The sequence below is a fragment of the Rana temporaria genome, chromosome 4 (genome assembly GCF_905171775.1).
Source record: "Rana temporaria chromosome 4, aRanTem1.1, whole genome shotgun sequence".
In the NCBI taxonomy this organism is placed as follows: Eukaryota; Metazoa; Chordata; class Amphibia; order Anura; family Ranidae; genus Rana; species Rana temporaria.
Genome location: NC_053492.1, coordinates 455999960 through 456021815, shown reverse-complemented (window position 1 = coordinate 456021815; position 21856 = coordinate 455999960). Strand labels below are relative to the sequence as shown.

The 21856-nt window shown below is 42.3% G+C and overlaps 1 protein-coding gene across 25 annotated transcripts in view; it reads left to right on the top strand.

Annotated features, from left to right (window-relative positions):
• The window catches only part of NRXN1 (neurexin 1), a 1744826-nt gene that overhangs the window by 1368506 nt on the left and 354464 nt on the right, over positions 1–21856 (top strand). For all 25 annotated transcript variants that reach the window (XM_040351628.1, XM_040351620.1, XM_040351619.1 and 22 more), the window contains one exon: positions 6147–6328. In XM_040351628.1, coding sequence (XP_040207562.1) covers positions 6147–6328 — 182 coding nt within the window. The remainder of the gene's footprint in view (positions 1–6146; positions 6329–21856) is intronic.

The window sequence follows — 21856 nt, the reverse complement described above, 5'->3', positions numbered from 1 at the left end:
AAAAAAAAAAGTTGAATTCTTACCTGTCCTGTTTCAGAGCTAAAGCTGTTAAAGCCCAGCTCCAGGAATTTAAAATTAAATCCACCCTTTATTGAGCAAAAAGCAAACCCCTCTGGGTGATCAAAATATATTTTTATGCAAGTGCTTTTAAGAAGATTCCTACCTTTTGTTGCTCTGAAGGAATAGCTGCTTATTTGTCACGATCAGGGGTCTGACTCAAAGACCAGTTACTGTAGTAGCAGCAGGACTTCCACCAAACCAACCGGATAGGTATACAAGCGGGTCATTCTGGTGGATAAAAAAGTTTATCTGAGGTGATGGGTCTTAGTACTAACTGGTGTTCACCGGAGCTCCTGATGGTGGAGATGGATTTAGCTGCATGTTAGCACCAGGTCGCGATCCTTAGGCCTCGTACACACGATAGGTTAACCAGAGGACGAAGCTGAAGCTGACTGATGGTCCGTCGTGCGTACACACCATCAGTTAAAAAAACGATCGTGTCAAAAGGCGGTGACGTAAAACACAACGACATGCTAAAAAAAACAAAGTTCAATGCTTCCAAGCATGCGTCGACTTGATTCTGAGCATGCGTGGATTTTTAACCGATGGTTGTGCGTACTAACGATCGGTTTTGACCTATCGGTTAGCAATCCATCGGTTAAATTTTAAAGCAAGTTGCCATTTTTTTGACCTAAGGTGAAATAACATATGGGGCCTACACACTATCGGTTTGGACCGATGAAAACGGTCATTCAGACTGTTGTCCTCTGGTTAACCTATCGTGTGTACGAGGCCTCAGGATCGCCACACCAGCAGGTGAGCAAGTCAGGGTTCAGACGCAGATATAGCAGGTAAAGATAAAACAGGAGCATAGTCAGTAAACAAGCCAAAGGTCAGTAATGGGTAGTCTGAGGTTGGGATCAGGCAGAAGTGTACTTGAGGAACAAGCCAAGGGTCAGTAACAAGTGGTAGCAAACATAAGGACCGCAGCAGGGTAGACAGAGTGAGATTTTGGCTGGAGAGAGCACAATAATCTGGAAGTGCAGAGACATGGCTTAAATCAGGAAATTTAATGGGAGGAGCAAAGAATTCAAGGTTCAGCAGAAGTCAAGTCACAAGGCAGAGCTGTCCAATGGATCAGACAGGTAGGTCAGCGAGAAGAGTCATTGCTAGACATAGTAGAGGTCCAAGGTTCAAGTCAAGTCCCTGACATTGTTTACCCATGTCCTTTGCAGACTGATTCTGAATGGGAGGGTCCAGTTCATTAAAAATCACCTGAGAAAAGCTGCAAGATCTGCATCCCTTTAAAAGTGTTTAAGCCTTAGTGATTATCTCACCAAAGCCGAAATTCCTACTGAGGAGGATGCCTAAAAATCAGTGAGCCAATGACACAAACAGGAAATTACTTTCTGTACACCAATGTTGTACAGAACATCTCCAGGTTGCCTTACTGCATTGAAAATTGCTGCAGACTAAAAAGGAAAAGTAATTTTATAGGATTAAATTACAATATGACTTGTGTAGCTATAGTAAATGCTAAATTATTTTTTATTTGCTATTTCTTTTTCACTAAAATGGAGTTACCCTTACTATCCAAAATTATCAACAAAAAACTGGGAATTATGATTTTTTTTTTCACATCCAAGTATAACATTAACATTGTCTTTTGCAGATTTAATTTGGTAATTCCAATTGCTGGGCTTTTCAGTCCCTCACTGCTAATCATGTTGAACCTCGGTTCAACCTCCATCTTGGTATTTAATATCTTATTGTTGTGCTGTGTTAAAAGTGCAGCGAGGGCACCACACACGTCAATAGACATACAAGCAGATGAGAGATATCTTCCTAAAGTAACCTTGAGCTGAGCGTAGCAAACAATCATCATGCAAGTCAAAGGAACGTTTTACATTATTCAGAATCCTGTAGAAAATAGGATCTACAGTTTCTTGTACAAAGGCTCACTAAGATGATGGTAATATCATAATGTTAGTAAACAATAAATAATGGAAACCATATTACTGGATAATAGTCATGTGACGTGTTTCTATTATATGAAAAGCAGCACAAAAACAATGTTATAAGTGTAATTGTGTGGAAAGTTGACACAGGTGTTTTAGAGTTTCCTTTACCTCCTGCCACCCACGTAAAGCATATGTGCAGCGGCAAAGAGGATGAGCTTTAACGCCCACATGGCACACATATGCGTCCAAGGATGGACGAGTTTTCTATGCTAAGATTTCACTCACCTCATGCTCCCAGTAGAGTGACTAAGGCAGCCTTTTTAAACCAGGGTGCTTTCTGGGTTCTTCGGGGGTGCCTTGGCTAAAATGTCTAAAAATTGCCCAAAATTGCCTTAAATTTGTAATAACAAGCCTGTGTTTTTGTTACGCAAAGCCACAGGTTTTATTGTGCAGCATTACAACCTTGGGTACTGTGTGGGATAGCCACTGGTATCCCAACAACTAATGATGTCATTGGTTTATAAGGAGTACATCATTGCTTGCATCCTTGTTTGTTCCCTTCCGGCCTCTGTCCGTTAGCATTGGCATCACATTGAATAAACCAGAGGTTGAATCTTCTGCACCGTTCTTCCAACTCTACTAAAATTGTTATAAATGAATACAAATCAACAAGATTGACTAGCTTCCTTATCCTCCATTGCTATCTATTCTTTGGTATGGGTGCTCTTTTATGATTGGTTCTTATAAAGCATATGCATTAAAATAAAAAGAAAGCATTAGAAAGGATCAATGCAACAAGAAAGTGAAAATCGTACTTCTAGAAAATATTTGAGCTGAGCTACAAATGTAGCCGAAGTTATCTGAATTCTTCATTCCAGTCATTCCCAAGGCACATCAAAAAGGCAATATCCCCGTGTATTGCTATGGCAACTCACCTTAATGGTGTGTCATATAGCAAGAATAAAAAAAAAAAAAAAATGGAGTGACAAGTGATGTGCTGATGCAGGTTAAATCTATTTGAAAATATGGAAGAATAAGGGTTTGAAGAAGCTTTTAGATGTCCAAACAAATGCAATAAACATAAAAATGCTAGATAAAGATATTTTCTATACTCAGTGGTCCATTACTACCATGATTTTTTATTTATTTTTTCCTTTGCATGTAATTTCTCATTTTGAATGGCATATGAAGCACAGCGGTATATTTTTGTAGCTCAGTAACTAACAGCAATGAGATCTGTAAATGTATCGTATTTATTACACAGTTTTGTTCAATAAATGTCACTGGATGCAAACTTAGCATGAGCGCCTGAATCTGTCTTGGTATTAGCCTACATGTATCCCCTACACAACAGCACTTAAACTGGAAGAGGGAACCACAGTACTCTGAGATGACCTCATCAGTCTGCTGCTGCTCCTTTACTATCCAGTCACAGGCTGGGGTGGGTCCTAGGTGAGACTGTATTTTTCTATGGTGGGCCTTCCCTTGCCGCTGGGCAGTTTTATGGTAAAATCCCCTAGAGATCCACAAACTTAGCCTGAGCACCTGAATCTGTCATGGTATTAGCCTACTGTTATCCCCTGCACAGTAGCCCTGGAAGAAGGACTGGTAGCACTCTGAGCCAATCAGAAAAAAGGGTTGACCTCATAAGTGTGCTGCTGCTCCTCCACTGCTCATCGGACAGTGAAGGAGCAGACATAGGCTGGTGTGGGTCCTATATCAGGCTGTATTTTTCTATAGCGTGCCTACCCTCGTGGCAGACAGTTTGATGGTAAGATTCTCTAGAGTTCCTCAAACCTAGCCCAAGCACTTGAATTTATCTCGATATTATTATTTTTTTTCTGCACAATAGCACTGCAAGAGGGATGAGCAGCACTCTGAACCAATCAGAGCAAAGAGTTGACCTCATCAGTGTGCTGCTGCTCCTTCACTGTCTAGTCATAGGCTGAGAAGGGTCCTATGTCAGGCTGTATTTTTCTATGGCGTACCTGTCCCTGTGGCAGACAGTTTGATGGCAAGATTCCCTGGAATTCCACAAACCTAGATCTTGAGCACCTGAACCTGTCTTGATATTAGCCTACATTTTCCTCTGCACAACAGCACTGGAAGAGGGAAAAGCAGCACTCTGAGCCGATCAGAGCAAATAGATGACCTCATCAGTGTGCTGTTGCTCCCTCTCTGTCAATTCACAGGCTGGGGTGAGTCCTAGGCCAGGCTGTATTTCTTTAGGGAGGAGCAGTTTGATGGTAAGATTCCCTGGAATTCCACAAACCTAGCTCTAGCACCTCACCCAGCCTTGATATTAGCCTACGTTTTCCTCTGCACAACAGCACTGGAAGAGGGAACAGCAGCCATCCAAGCCAATCAGAGCAAAGAAATTACCTCATCAGTGTGTTGCTGTTCCTTCTCTGTCCAGTCAGAGTCCTGGGTGAGGCTGTATTTGTCTATTGAGTGCCTGTCTGCCCTGCCCTTGGTAGGATTCTCTAGATCTAGAACAGGGTTGCCCAACCTTTTGAAGGCCAAGGGCCACTTAAGTGACTTAGTAACCAGTCACGGGCCACAATGAGCGGAGTGGGCAGATGACAGGTCTGTGTCCAGTCTGCATATGCAAAGCAGACACAGCCCAATCTACTCTATGGGCCCTCCGATCCAATCCGATAGAAGGGGGTAGATCCTGTTTTATTTAGCAGATCGGATTGGAGGTAGGCAGGTGTAAACTGACAAAAGTCTGTTCACATCTGCCACTCCATAGAGGTGATTAGAGGGTCCGATTGGGTTGGACCAATCATGTGAAAGGGGACTAAGGCTGCTTTTACACTGATTGTCTGCAGTCAATTGCGGCACAGTGTACCTGTGGTTTTCCCGCCGGTTAGCTGCACTTTGCCATAGACGTCCAGTATATCCTGCAGGTGTGGTGCGCTTTCTGAAAAGCCGCTTGCTTCTTCTGCCAGCTTCATTCACAACACTGATGCTTTTGGATGGCAGATCGGCAACCCGCAATCTGGGCTTGCCAACCAGCCATCCCAGAGCAGGAGGTCACCGGCCACATCAGAGGGCTCCGCGGGCCACATGTGGCCCCCGGGCCACTGGTTGAGCACCCCTGATCTAGAATAAGGACCTGAGTATTGGATACATGGTGTTTGCTTTTACTTTGGCCATTGTTTGGTTCTGCATAATAAGGATCAACACACTGAGTACATGTGCATGAGCTACTGTAAGTAATGATATGTGTTTGTCTCTATATGCCTGCCTTTTGTCAATGTATTACATTTTACTTTTTTGCTATAATAAACAGCATGGTTTGAACAGTGGTGAACACCTCTTTTTCTTAGTATCCAATGAGAGTGTAAATTCTCAAGGCTACGCTAGGTGGCTTTTTTATATTAATTTATTGCTTGCCTCAGCTAACCAAGTAAAAGGTTTGCTTGACAGCATACACCAGAAGGAACTAATGCTTACCTGCACTCCCTCTCCTTATTGATTCACCACCATAGATTGTTGAACACTTCTAGGTATGGAGAAACATATAACCCTCCCCTTGCTTCTCCTAGTCAATCCTTGCTAAGTTGCCAATTGGCAGGCTCAAGCTGCCACGGGCATGGTCCTAAACAAGTTCTGAATTGGAAAGGTGGAAGAACACAAGATTAATATGTCCACCTGGTGTATACTGTCAAAGGGACCTTTTACTTTGCCTATTCCGGGCAACATACAGGTTCTCATTAAGGAGCGAGTTTAACTATTATGATATTTTTTAACCATCGCAGAGTCAGGCCTTGAGAAATAGAGCACCACTGGTCTTACACATTGTATTATTCTTGGCGAATATAGGTACAAAAGAATTGTTTCTACAAAAAAGCTGCTATGTTGCAAACAACAGATATGACATTGAGAACATGTGCATCATTTATCAAAGTATCAGAAAGACAATGTGATCTCCATAGTAACTAGTTTCAAACCTGCACTGGAAAAAACACAGTTGGTGAGCAAAATAAATTGTTAGCATTTTCCATATGCACCAATCAGGTTTTCATTTTTACGACCTTCATGAGCAGCACAGATAGTTCTTAATTCAGGAACAATTTTGCATGGTTCTTTATAGTTCCTCATTGCAATTTAATGGAATAATTGAATTTTGTGGTAATACGTTTATGTAGCTAAATGTATATTTTCTTCTTTGTCTTCCAGCTGGAACAACGTATATTTTTAGTAAAGGAGGAGGACAGATAACATACACGTGGCCCCCGAACGATCGGCCTAGCACACGCGCAGACAGACTGGCGATAGGGTTTAGCACGGTACAAAAAGAAGCAGTATTGGTTAGAGTGGACAGCTCTTCAGGACTCGGGGACTACCTAGAGCTGCACATAGTAAGTGATAAAACATTTATTTCCTACAGCATTGTTACATTGTGTCTGTCTAATGTTCTGTGGCTGGGCGTACGGATTTAGAATTGATGTGCCAGTCAGCTAATGTCTGATTTGATTAAGGGGCCAGCCATGACTCACCTCTTGAGATGTATACAAATGACTGCAAAATGATTAGGTCCCTGCAGCTTTTAAAGATGCACATCTACATCGTGCTTATTATAAGACACGCTGAGAAGGTCATATCAGATGCCAGATGTTAGGGGAAAGGAGATTGGAGTTCATCCATTATAAGAAGACTAAAAAGGTTATATATTTAAAGGGGAAAAAGCAAAGCTGGAGAACTTTAGGGTTGAATGTAGCTGGGCTTCCGTGCTCATATTAAGGGTTGGATTTATACATTTTACACGCCCTAGGCCCAGCCCTACTATCTTTTCCTACCAGTCCCTTTCTAGAGGAAGAAAATATGAAAATTACCCTTCATTCAGTCTGCCTCAGTACACCTGTAACCAATTCCTAGAGCAGTAGTCTCCAAGCTCAATGTTACCCTTTGCTTGTCTTTATCCGGCCCTTGAGACACTATTTCATCCACTGACCCCAGTGTTGGGGTACCATTTCTCCCACAGACACCAACACTGGTGCAATATTCCTCCCCTGAATGCTAACAATGGGGCACCATTCATCCCACTGATACCATCAATGGGGAAACATTTCTCCCACTAAAGCCAATATTGGGGCATTGTTTACTCCCACTGACCCCAGGGCATTTTCTAATCCCAATAGCCATAGTCTGCCCCCCCCCCCCCCGTTAACTGGCCCTTTTCTTAGAAAGTTTGGAGAGCCCTGTCCAACAGCATAGGTTTCCAAACCTTTTCAGTATGAGGGCCACATTGTATATTTTACAAACATTTGTGGGCTAAGAAAAATCTCAACCAGTGTCTCCCTTACATCAGGGTACTTATTAGAACCCCCCTTAGATTAGGGTCCCCCCCTCATCATAGTCCCCAGCACAGCCCTCTTCTACATCAGGTCCCCAATAAAAGTCCCCCTTACATCAGGATCCCCAAAAGAACCCCCCTTACATCGAGGTCCCCATTACAGTCCCACCTTACATCAGCATTCCCAAAAAAAACCTCTTACATCAGGGTCCCCATGAGTGTTTCCCTTACATGAGAGTCCACATGAGAGTCTCCCGTTATATAGGGGGGTGGGGGTTTGAAGTGGCGACCATAGGCAGCCTCTGTTAACTTTCATCCTCAGTCAAGCCTCAGTATAAGGATATTCCACTGATGCTAGCCGCGGTCCAGAAAAAATATTGTAGCATGCTTGATGTGATCTGTGGGCCATAGTTTGTTGACCCCTGCCTTAGACGGTAAGACAGATCATCACATTATTGCACTCCTGTGATAGCAATTAATTTATTAGTGTAAGGAGAATGTGGGGGACCAATACCACGCTAATTCAATCAATGGAGATTGCATTGGCTGTTTTCAGGCAACAATGCAAGATGCCTGAACCCCTTTATTGTACATAAGAATTTGTGTTTGACTGTCAACAATATTTTTGTATATGCCACCCCATGTGCTAGCAGCCCTGGGAGTAGCATACCCCCCAACATCAGAAGCTGAGAAAGAGGGACGACTTGTAATGAAGAAAACATACAGCATGTCAGCAGAAAGTGGATGTGACTAAACTGGGATAGGCATTGGGCATTGCCTAAAGAAATACTGTATATGTATATATAGTTTTTGCAGCACATGCTGCACACATATGCCTTGACTTGTTACAAAATAGGGTGGTTTTATGGCATTTTTATTAATATTTTGTTTTACTAATCATGGCGTCGATCAGCGTTTTTTTTCGTGACTGCGACATTATGGCGGACACATTGGACACTTTTGACACATTTTTGGGACCATTGTCACACAATCTCACAGCGAAAAATGCTGTAAAATGCACTGATTACTGTGAAAATGACAATGGCAATGAAGGGGTTAACCACTAGGGGGCGCTAAGGGGTTAAGTGTGCCCTAAGGGAGTGATTCTGAATGAAAGGGGGCATGGCTGAAGGCGTGACGTCACTGATCGTCGTTCCTTATAACAGGGAACAAACGATCAATGACACCGCCACAGAGAAGAACGGGGAAGGTGTGTTTACAATCACCTCTCCCCATTCTTCAGCTCCTGTGACCTGATCGCGGGACACCGGCGGCGATCGGGGCCGTGGGTCCTGCGGGTGCGGTCACGGAGCTTCGGACCGCGCTTGCGACCCACTGCTGGGCTCTTAAAGATGACGTATATATACGTCTATGTGCCCAGTTGTGCCATTCTGCCGACGTATATCGGCGTTAGGCGATGTGGTTAAAGTGGATGTAAACCCTCCATACACCCAGCGAAGTGAACAGCCTCAGATGATACACAGAGATTAACCAAATCTCCCTACATAGGTTTTACATGTATATCTGCTGTCTTCACAGGAAATGTTCTCTTCCTGTTTAACACAGAGTGTGATGTCTGGGCATACAGCCAAGATAGCTAAAATTGCTGATTGGAGGAAAGGAGCACACACCCCCTCTTATCATAGGCAGAGACTCTCAGAGGTGTTTTGTAACAGGGCCAGCTGCCTGCTAAGCTATTTATCGCAACCTCAACCGACAGAAATATCAGGCTGCTTTTATCTGATGTGTCCAATAATTTATTATTTAGTTATCAAGCTGATAACATAAGCTACTTAGCTCTTTGAAGAGAGATAACAAAACTCTGAAGATATATGTGCCCAGATAAAATTTCATGAATTGTGTTTACATCCAAGAATGTAGAAAAACGTTAATGTCCATAGTATGGCCACAGGTGCTCTTTAAACATAACAAAGGTTCCTGTTCAACAATTATGCTAGTACAAACATTAAAACCACTCATCAAACACTCACGTAAAGTAAAATAATATATCTATAACATATTAGCTGTGTTTTTTTTTTTCTTCTTTGGTATACAGTATACATCACATACGTGTGATAAAATATCTACCTTGTAACTTCTTTGCTCTCCGGCTATGTGCTCATGTTTAGATTATATTTTGAAGAAAAATGGTTTAGTAAATATTGAGTTCCCTCCGGACAGCTTGGAGATTTCATGTTTTCAGATCCATATTTGTTTATTTTCTATTCCAGCCCGCTTCGAAAGGTTTGTGATTGTGTTATTTCTCCCAAAAGGGATTCTGAAGTTGCTCCTCTGGACCATCTAACAGCGCAGAATGAGAAAAGTGTGATTTAAAAGTTAGAGTGTGAGATAAACGTGATGATCAGGGAACTTGCTGTGTTTCCTCCTTCCAAGCAAGGCTTAGTCAAGGTTACAAACCGTGCCGATCAGCCGTCCCTGTAGTAAATGTTGATTCAAAACACTCTTGATTTATGGGAAGTCTAGTTAACTAGCCTGGGCAACACATTTTCATGTAAGCTTTTGTCACTATTAAAAAAAAAAGTCTACAGTCAATAATTCAAGATTTTCATCTTCGGGATTTGGAAAATCTCACATAGCTCTTGAGTTCCACTGACAGCTTCTTTTGTCTGGATCTCCTGGGTTGTCTCTTATTGTGTCTATGTATGACAATCTGATAAATGCAGTCATTCTATGAAACATAATAAAAATAAGACCTTTTTAGAGCTCTTTCTGATAACGTTCCATTGCTTTTCAAATACATTTTTTTTTTTGCAAGATTTTAACACTTCCCTTTAGTAAAGTTCAACCTGGCAATCCGACAATATAAAATAAATGTTGTCAGCTAGAAGTATCTGCGAGTACCTTTAGTTATCCTCCAGCATGACATAGAAAGCATGGGGTGCTTAATATATAAATCCAAAACCAAAGCTCCTTTCCAAACAGAGCAATGTTTCTGTTGGTCAGCTGGGCTCATCTTGCATTAGGGGATGAAATAGGGACAGGGTCGCCATTGGGGGGGGGGACAGCCCATACACATGTAGGGGGCCCTGGTGCCCTGAGGGGCGCCGGCCACCCAGGCCCCAACCTGTAGTAACTAGCAATTGCTAAAGAAAGGTGACCACAGAGTGAGCGATGCACTAAAAGGAATGTCGCTTTTCTGAATATATGGGGATTTCTCTTTGCTGGATTGAGATGTCTCTTTGCTGAATATGTGGGGAAGTCTCTCTGCTGGATTGGGCTGCCTCTTTGCTAAATATATGGGGCCATCTCTTTGTTGGATTGGGTTCACTTTCATATAATAAGCTGTAAGAGTGTTAAAATAAAAGTGGGTGCACCAAAGGACTCAGTGGGATGGCCAGTGGGCGGATTTGGTGGAACGGCCAATGGATTTGGTGGAACAGACAGGGGGTGGGCCCTGGGGAATGTTGGTGGTCAGGCCTGGTGGGAGCGGGGCCCAGGCTTAAAGCTGTGTGAGGGGCCCCAAAATTTCTGATGGCTGCCCTGAATAGGGGCAGGGTGAATTTTTCCTCCGTTTTAGATAGATGAACGATAGCAAGTTTGAGGCCATGCAGGTTCATGCAGGCACCTGTAGTTAACCCCCATTGGTATTTTTTTCATCAGGTTTACTTTTACTACAAGTTAACTTTAAAACATGCCTGATTTGCTAGGTTCACTTTAATGCTGCCATTGCAGATGCTTATACATACCTACCCTTTTCTCTACTGCTGTATCTGGGGAAGTCTAAATAAATGTAAATGAACCAGAAGGAGCACCAAACAAATGTTTAGGAGACCAGAAGTAATTTATTTATTCCCTAGTAAACAAAAACAACTACAGAAGGCAGCCAATGCTTTTCAGGAGTCAACCAATCTTTCTCAGGGCTTCAGGAGAACAATTCAAAAATTTGTGGCATTATTATGCAGCAGAGCACACAGTTTCAATAAAACAATAAATTACTTCTGGACTAGTAAACATATAACGCTACTTCTGGTACAAAAATATTTATATTTCTCAATTTGACTGACCTTTTTCCCTGGGGGGGCAAACACTTTGTGGAGAACTGTTGAACCCAAGGCCGTTGGGCTCAATCAAGCCCCCCCCTGTTTATGTTAGGCTGATGACCTGTATCCAGTACCTTACCCTAACCTTCCTTTGGTTTTAAAGGAAGAGACATTCTTGGTATTCCCAGATGTGGGTGACCATGTGGCTCACTGCCCATCATTCTGCATGACAGTGCTGGTGCTTAGTGAATGGCACCAGGAATGGTCATATGGGGCCAAGGTAGAACCCTTGGCTCTTTGTGGGCTCTGGCTAGATTGACTTGGAGCTTTCTTAGGGCTTATCTTTAGTCCTGTAAATGAACATAGGGAGAAAGGGTGAAAGAAAAGTCAGTACAAGCAGCTGTGGGGGCAACAATTGACGTGAACCTGTTGCTTTGTTCTACATTGGTAATTAACAAATATACTTTTTGATTATACACTTTATTAAACTTTTCCAACATTACAATAAATACAAAAATACATTAAACGCACATACATACAACATAAATGGTCTCAATATACTCCCTTATTAAGATGTTCAAATAGCATTGATAAAACATTTTACTGGGTAATCTGCTCATCCTATATACTGTACAATATGCCCCATGCCTATAGTCCCTATAATCTATATCTCTAACAGAAAAAAATCAAAAAGATAGTGAGGAGATGGGGAGAGATTTAAGGGAAGAGAGGGGGGGGCCTCTCCAGATCAGATAACAAATATACTTTTAAATATGTTGTGTATTTTTTTTTTTATCTTTTTTGTTGTTGTTTCTCATCAAATCTACGAATATCTAAACAATGATCTAAATCAGGGGTCTCCAAACTTTCTAAATAAAGGGCCAGTTTATTATATTTCAGACTGTGGCCAGCAGTGGGAGGCAAAGTGCTTCATCATTGGTGTCAGTGGGAGGAATAGTGCCCCATCATTGGTGTCAGTGGGAGGAATAGTGCCCCATCATTGGTGTCAGTGGGAGGAACAGTGTCCCAGCATTGGTATCAGTGGGAGGAAAAGTGCCCCATTACTGTGTCCACAGTTTGGAGACCACTGATCTAAAATAAGTTTTAACAGCATCAATGAACTCTGCATTTGATTTTTAGATGGAAGTTTGATCAAACATAAAGACCAGAAAGAAATAAAGAAAGAAATTCCAAATTTGAATTGTTGTTTTTTTTTTTAACAAATAAAGAAAAAAACTTAATATGTGGCTAGGATTACCCTACAGCGTTCTTTGTAACTGTTATCCACTTGCCATTCCTATAAAGAATTCTAGGGGTGGAATTTGAATACAGGTTTCATCCTGAAGCTGAATTCTCTATGAAAGTTCCTGGTGGGCTTGCAGCCAATTGGCTGATATTATGACTCCAACACTAGTAGTAATTAAGTTGCCCACAGGTACTTCAATCATTTATCTTCCGTTGAAGACTGCATGATTCATTTTTGGCATAATTACAACAACAAAAAAACAAGGGTAAAAAAAACTTTCAACAAGAAAACAGCTAACTTGCAAATTATAGCTTCTCGAGACCCAATCAATTGAAGGCTTTTGGTGTCTGACGGATGTTCTAAGAAGATTTGATGAAGCAGCTAAACTGTACGACGCTGAAATTGTACATTTCCGGTCTAATTCTCCGCCCACAAACTATAGTAGAACTCTAATTTTGTTTGACTATTAATAATTATATTTATTAATTAATATTACTAGTCAAACAACATTACAATTCTTCTATAGCGTATGGGCGGAACATTTGACCGTAAATATCCGCTCGCGGAGATTGTATGTTTTTAGCTGCTTTGTCGAATCTCCACATCTCTATAATGTCAAATCTTTTCTCTCTATGTCGAATAATCTTGGACTAATAGAGTTAGGCACATTGAACCACAGGTTCGATAGACAGAGATCGCGATTGTCACCGTCATGTTGAAACTTTTATCTATATCGAACTGTTGTCGCAAGAAAGGAAAATAAAGCATTTTTTATTGCGGATCTTTTGGATTTCATATTCTGCGTGTTCGTTAAAACAAATGCGAAAATTCCTGAAATTCAGACGAAAGTGCATTTGGAGGAAAACAAATGCACATGTCTAGTGATAATGTCCTGGTACGTGGCAACTGTGGCCACTTTAGATACAAGCACTGCTTAGTGGGCTTTCTCTTGAATGCATACTGAATGGAAGGAATAGTGCTCCATTGTTGGTGTCACCGGGAGGAATAGTGCCCCACTGTTGGTGTCAGTGGGATTAATAGTGTCCCACCGTGGTTGTCAGTGGGATTAATTGTGTCCCATTGTTGGTGTCAGTGGGATCAATAGTGCCCGATCTTTGGTGTTAGTTTGAGGAATAGTGCCTCATTGTTTCCATCAATAGGAGGAATAGTACCCTATTGGCGATGTCAGTGGGAGAAATAGAGCCCAATCTTTGGCGTCAGTGGGATTAATAATGCCCTTATTGCTGGTGCCAATTTGAGGTAAAGTGCCCCATCGTTGGCATCTATGGGAGAAATGGTGCTCCATTGTTAATGTCAGTAGCCTGAATATCGCCCCATTGTTGTTGTCAGTTGAAGGAAAAGTACCCTAAGGGTCAGATAAAATCAAGCAAAAGTTTGCAGACCCTTGCCTTACACCATGCCTGGTTCAGGGTGAGAAGCTTTTGTACTAAGTTCAGTCCCTGGCCTCTTAGTAATGAAACTGAAACCGTTGCCTTCATTAAGTGAATAGTGCTCCAAAGAAGACCCATTTTTATCTGTATAGAGTGGGGAAGGTTAATACCACTTTCATGTTTTTACTGCTATTTGTGCACCCATAAAGAAGATTTTTCTTCATTTCTTGCCCCAGTGATACAAGCACTGCTTAGTGGTCTTTCTCTTGAATACATACCTACATCAGTTGTGTGTTGTCTGGACAATGCCATATTTGTGCAATCAACGATACAACAACTATGCATGACTCAAAATAATAGCCTAAAAGGGAGAGTTAAGCAGATAACTATTTTCCATCTTGTAAGGACCTGAGCCGTGTTAATATCTCATATATTTCTAAAGCACGGCAATGAATAACAAGTGATGATAGCGGAGCTGTAACCTTGATGGTTGATCTCCCGTTTGACAAGTGTAATAAATGAGTTTTCTATTAGGCAAGTCTGTGCAAGAAATGCTCGGCTGAGATTTTCTTGGACAGTATTTGATCCAAGATTGCGTTTGTTCCTGGAACCCGGCATTAAATTACCAATGCATATAGTAATTCAGGTTTGTGAAGAGCAATGGCTGTGGTTCAAGAAATCCTACCTCTCGTCCGTCTAATTGTATGTGTAAATCGATACAGCAAAGTAAATAGAACTTAGGAAGGAAGCTGTGGAAGTATACCTTAGAGGTACAGTTTTGTACTACAGGCACACTTATTTATTGCATCTAGATTGCTATTATTTAAATAGACCCTGTCACCAGACCATTCATTTTAACAATAGTGGTCCCATAGGACTAAGTGTGTATTTAATGTATGTTTTCCATGCTAATTACCTGTAGAAGCATCCCTTGTGTAGACATCATAAAGCCCTGAGATTGCTGTTGGGTGCCGCCATCTTGGGTGTAATGACAGCATATTTAAAGCTGTCACTCAAGTAAAATGCTATAGAATCTCCCTTCATTTCCCCCCTGGCAGCTAAATGAAAGATTACTTAGAGAGGTAATAGGAGCAGAGGAGCTGGGTCAGCACAAACAATAATTAGACACTCCCAGAACATGAGAAATCTTTGAACAAGAGAGCTGTGCTTAGAAATGTACTCTCTCTAAAGTAGTCTAATTTGCTAGCAAGTTCGGAGGAACCTTGCAAGTCAATATTGTTAAAAATAATTTATGGAAAGGAAATAGGCTTAAAATGATCATTCAATTGTTGCTGCATGTTTTCAAGTTGAACTACTTCATGTAAGTTCCCAGCCTTGCCCACCTGTAGCCATTGGGATGGCATCTTACGCTACAGAATTGTTCAATTTATTTTATATTACAGAGAATACAGCATGAGCATTGGAACTATACCTTATGTACCAGGAAGTGTAAGAATCCATGGCTGGGCTTGCTGAGTCTGGGATTCTTAACCAGCAGGGAGACCTTGCCACTGAAATCCTGAGATATAATTCCAGATGCTGTGTCAGTCTAGCAGCATCTCAAGATCTCAAGCATCTCAAGACTGCATGCATTACAGCATGGATAATTGCACTTTGCAAATTTTTCTTGATTAAATAATATGTTTTCATTAAATCAAGACAATTGTGCTTGTTGGAATTCCAGCCAAAACATTTGTTAATCGGTGTAAGACACTTTAATGGAAGTCCTTCCCCTTGGGATGACATTTGAATACCGACCAATCTCCCTTTCTTAGGCTTATAGAAGGAGTGGGTTGAGCCAAAGGGAGGGGGACAGACCATGGCGACATCCCAGGAGGAGACTCCTGCCACTTTGAGGGACCAGAATGAGTGCATAACCCACCTTAGAGGTTGCTCCCTGGTAAAAACGTCAGCTGCATCATAGAGTAGTAAAGGGATGAGGGGGGACTCCATAACAAAAGTAAAAAAAGCAAATGAGTAATTTCCTCCTCTTTGTGAGCGCTATAGCATATTCTGTTGGAAGAGATTCTGTTAATGCAAAGCTTTGGAATTATGTATTTTCCTTTAACCTCCCTGGCGGTATGATTCTTTCAGAAAAAACATGCTGAAAGCGGTACCATTATTTGCAAGGAAATTTGGCGTTTTATATTGTAGGTCTGTAATTTTTAGAAATAACTCACTTAAATCTGACCAAACAAGATTCTAATAGGCATCCCGGGTATGACATTTTTTTAAAAACAAAATTATAAATTATAATATAATAAATAATTAGGGTTGTCCCGATACCACTTTTTTAGGACTGAGTACGAGTACCGATACTTTTTTTCAAGTACTCGCCGATACCGAATACCGATACTTTTTTTTAAGTTTTATTTTGACAGTGGCAGTAATATGCAGTACTGACGCTTGGACTGTCAGTTATTTTTTACAATTCATTACTATATATATATATATATATATATATATATATATATATATATATATATATATATATATACACACAATGCTTTCTTTGGGGGGGGCGGTGTCAGTTTTTTATTTATTTAACTTTATTATTTTTACAATTATTTTTTTTGTTTTTAGCAGCTCTGTTGGGGGGGCTTTGGTGAGATATTGGGGGTCTTAACAGACCCCTAATATCTCCTATTTGAGACAGAGAAAGGGACTAAGGACACAGATTCCCCAGTCCCTTTCTCTGCAGGCTCAACTGTGCTGTAAATGAGACAGCGGCTTCTCTACATCCATAAACTGAGACATCGTTACACAGTTATGATGCTCAGTTATGAATGGACAGTCAGTGGTCACTGACTGTTCATTCAGAAAAGGGCTCCTTCCTCCGCTCTCCATCCGGACAGATCGAGGACAGAGGGGGGGGGGGGCACGGCGGGGGACCGGAGCGATACACAGAGGGGAGTGGAGGACGGCGGGGACCAGAGCGGTACACAGAGAGGAGCTGAGGACCGGAGAAGAGCATGGAGGGGGACCGATGTGGAGCGCGGCGGGGGACACGAGCGGAGCACGGCGGGGGAAACACTAGCAGAACACGGCGGGGGACACGAGCGGAGCATGGAGGGGTACTGATGCACAGCACTGCTGGGTACAGGAATAGAGCATGGACGGGGACCGGAGCGGTACACGGCGGGGGGTACACGGCGGGGGACACACAGACAGAGGCGTTTCACAATACAGAACCCCCCCCTCATATACAGAACACCCCCCCACAATACAGAACCCCCCCTATACAGAACACCCCCCTCATATACAGAACCCCCCCTATACTAACACCCCCCCACAATACAGAACCCCCCCTCATATACAGAACCCCCCTATACTAACACCCCCCCACACACAATACAGAACCCCCCCCATACAGAACACCCTCCCTCACAATACAGAACATCCCCTCATATACAGAACACCCCCCCCCCCCTTACAATAGTGCAGACTGCAGAGTGACTGTGACACCCCCTTGTCTTCAGACTCAGCGCGCCCCACAGAGCAGAGCACTTGTACGGAGGAGGAGGTGGGAGGCGGCGCCGCAGCTTCACACTTGGCTGTGTGACTGTCAGACAGAGACAGTCACAGCTGAGCCGATAGTATCAGAGCCGCGGCGCTGCGCTGCCATGGAGAAGGGGATCATTGCGGTGGGTCCCGGGCGGCCGGTATAACTCGGGTACGGCTCGCAAACCCCCCCCCCTGAATAGCCCACCCTGTGTTTTACCTAGTCTGCCATGCCGTGCCATCAATCATGCTGTTTCCGCGGTCGCGCCATGCTTTAGTCGCGGAGGGGGGGTGTCGGCCTGACGCCCCCTGCTTAGTCCGCCGTTGCACACAGAAGCTGTACACAGCGGGGAACATTACAGCTTTGAATAGCTGTAATGATTCGCTGCGCGCTGCGTTTAGACACTCCCCCTTGCTCCGGATTGGACAGTTCATCCGAGCAAGGGGGAGTGTCTATACGCGGCGGGGCGGGAAAGACTACAGCTATTCAAATGAATGCTGTAATGTTCCCCGCACGTATTAACCAAGCGGGGAATGCGGCGGGATGCGTCGTAGCGGCGGGATGCGGCGGCGGGGAAGTATTCTATTCTGGTATCGGGGGTATTTGCGGGAGTACGAGTACTCCCGCAAATACTCGGAATCGGTCCCGATACCGATACTAGTATCGGTATCGGGACTACCCTATAAATAATTATAAATAATTATAACAAATAATAATATAATTATAATAAAAATTATTCAATAATGTAATCAAATTAAAATCACTGAAATTTGCTCAGTTGCAGAATTGTTGCTGTCATTATTTTTTTTTTTTTATGACGAATTTCCCCACAAATCGCTATCGCACAATTCTGCAAGTGATTATAATTTATTATCGCTGTTTTTTAGCTGATCTAAAACTATTTTTGACATAAAGGGACACTTTTGGTTGCTATGGACAATCTACAGTTTGCAGGGAGAAAAAAAGTTTTTTATTATATGACATGCATGACACATGCATGACACAGGACAGACCACTAGGGACAGGGGGGTGTGTTTTTTTTACATACAGTACTGTAATCTATAAGATTACAGTATACTGTATGTAAGGTGTTTGTTTACGTTTTTGAATTTGGCGCCGTTCTCCGTCCCCGTGCGTCGTAACGTCGCAGGGAACGGAGATCGGCGTCACACGGAGGCACTATGTGAATCGAGCGAGGTCCTGCTCGCTCACACAGCGCGGTGGCATCGCTGGATCCAGGGACAAGGTAAGTAAAAAGTGCCTGTGGATCTAGCGAGGCAAGCCCGAGTCTGACTCGGGGTTACCGATCGTAGCAGGAAAATCTAACCCCGAGTCAGTCTCGGGAACACCGCCAGGCAGGTTAAAGATCCGAAAAAGAGCTGGAGAATTCATGGCTTAAACCAGGGGAATCCAAACTTTCTAAACAAAGGGCCAGTTTACTGTCCTACAGACTTTAGGGGGGCCAGACTGTTGCCATTGGGAGTAGAGATCATCCTGGTTTCAGTGGAAGTAAACAATGCATCTTTAGTAATAGGGGGGGGACAGTACCCTATATCGCTGGTGTAAGTGGGAAAATAGTTCCCCATCATTGGCATCAGTCGGAGGAATAGTGCTCCATTGTTGGTATCAGCAGGAGGAATAGTGCCCCGTTGTTGGCGTAAATGGGAGGAATAGTGCCCCATCGTTGATGTCAGTGGGATTAACAGTGCCCCATAGTTGGTGTCAGTGGGAATAATAGTGGGCAATCATTGGTGTCAGTTTAAGCAATAGTGCCTAATCCTTGGCATCAATCGGAGGAATACTGCCCCATCATTGGCATCAATGGGAGGGATTTTTCCCCATTGGCGGTGTCAGTGGGAGAAATAGTGCCCACTCTTTGGAGTCAGTGGGATTAATAGTGCCCCATCCCTGGTGTCAGTTTGAGTAATAGCGCCCCATTGTTGGAGTCTATGGGAGAAATAGTGCCCTACTGTTGATGTCAGTAGCAGGAATATTGCCCCATTGTTGGTGTCAGCGGAAGGAATAGTCTTGTGTATCAGTAGAAGGAAAAGTGCCCTAAGGGTCAGATAAAGGCAAACAAAGGGCCGTAGTTTGGAGACCCCTGCCTTAGACCATGCCTGGCTCAGGGCGAGAAGCTTTTGTACTAAGTTCAGTCCCTGGCCTCTTAGTATTGAAACTGAAAGTCTTGCCTCCGTTAGGTGAATAGTGCTATAAAGAAAACCTGTTTTCTTCTGTATAGAGTGGGGAAGGTTAATACCTATTTCATGTTTTTACTGCTATTTGTGCACCCATAAAGCATTTTCTTCATTTCTTGTCCAAGTGAGACATTGTTACACACTAACATCAGCATATAAAATATGAAAAAAAATCTCCTCATGGGGGTACAGCTGGAAATAGAAATCTGGCAATCATTCTAGTTCTACGCAAAACTTAAAACAAAAATGTTTGGCCTGGAATTGCACTTGGCAATCATCATGTGCAGAGTGTAAAAAGCCATAACGAAAAATTGACACCAATATCTCACGTACCTGACTAAGCTGTTAGACAAAGTAGAGTGTTTGTTGAATCATGGTAGTTTATTTTATTTTCCCGGGTCAGACCTGTTCCATTATGCTTGCTGTGTTTCAACATCACATGTTTCCTTAAAGACAACCCCGGAACCATACATTTCCTCTTTCCCATACAGATGTAGTTTTTGTAAAGTTTGGTTTTTACTTTGTAGATATATTGCATACATAGATCCTAGGCCAGTTCCTATTTACATAATCATACCATTCTGTAACCTGAAGCCTAAGATGAGCATAAATATATTATTTTATGGACAACGCGCACAGCTAATTGTCACATGACCATTCGGCTAGATACTTTACACTTTTACTATGTTCCTTTTACTAGCACAGCTTAAATTGTAATTATATCTGCCTTCTCCACTTTCATGAACAAAGCCTGTGAAAGCAATTATCAATATGAAATCCACTTATCGTTATTGTCGGTTTTCCTGCCATCTGATATTGGGAGCTGCTGGGATTAATCTGGGTTAACGACCATTTTATTAAACAGCTGAAAGCTGGTTGATATTCTATCTTTAGTCATTAATCATAAGTAATATTTCATGAATAAGAATGACAAATGTACAGTATATTATAGTTGTATAAAAGTTATTTTAAAGCAGAGTACAGATAGATATAAGTTCTATTAAAGCAGATTCTAATATATATATATATATATATATATATATATATATATATATATATATATATATATATATATATATATATATATATATATATATATATATAAATAGAGAGATAGATACAGAGATAGATAGATAGATAGATAGATAGATAGCAAATATCAGACATTTTTTAAGTGTCTCAACACACCTTTACATAGTTTCAACAATATGGCAAGGTAACCCTAAGATAAACCCCAAATTCTGAGCATGTGCTGAACCCACCCTCTTCCCCATGTTGCCAATTTCCAGAATATGCAGTACCTGATGAACCTATTATCAGGCTTAAACATTGTAATAGGGGGGTGATACTCCATACTATGTAAATACTAACTTTTAGAAAGTTGGTATTGGTATGGGATGTTCACAGGTTTCAGTGGCAAAGAGGTGAAGGGAGGATGTGGCACCTTAAGTTGTCTGATGTCCAACTACGTTTCTTGGCCAAGAGTCTACAGGTGATCTTTAAACATTACAATTGAACAGAAAAAGGAGTTGTTACTTTAGTAGGTTTTATCACAAATTCTTTTCAACTAAATGTGACCTCCATGATTAAGTCCCAAGGGTGAGGCGAAACATGTTGGAGTTGTGGTCTTGATGAATTGTGCTGAGGCTGCTTTTATCTACCTGCTAACCACTCGGGCCGGGTGAGGTGTGCGGCGGCTGGGCTATCTCTTCCCATTTTTGCAGTATTCTTTGGGTCTGGACGGACCTTTCCTCAGCCTGCACTCTAACTAGGCAGTAGCATCCAACTCATCGGACTTTAACAGCCTGAGCAGGGACCCTTAAGCATTTATCATGGGTCACAGAAAAAGGAGTTGTTACTCAAGTAGGCTCTATCACACCATCTTTTCAAATAAATGTGACCTATTGGTGGCAACTGGATAGAGTACAAGTAGCCAAGCGAGGTGGTAGACTGAGAGCATACAGGGATTTATTGTTAGGCTACAATAATTATGGCAGCCCAGCAAGGGCCACAGGAAAATGGCAGCAGTCACGCAGAAAACAGTGGGTGATTGTACCCCTTAATAAATTAGTCCATGCTGGAGTTCTCAGACTTTGTTGAAACAGGAGCTGCTGATCATTGTAGTGATAGTTTTTGCATTTGGTTGGTGTGTATGTATATTTAGTCCCACAATCACCACGGCGAGGGAGCACTGCAGACCACGTCAGCTCTGAGGAAAGGGGTACGCCCCCGAAACGCGTCAGCTTTTATTTCTACTG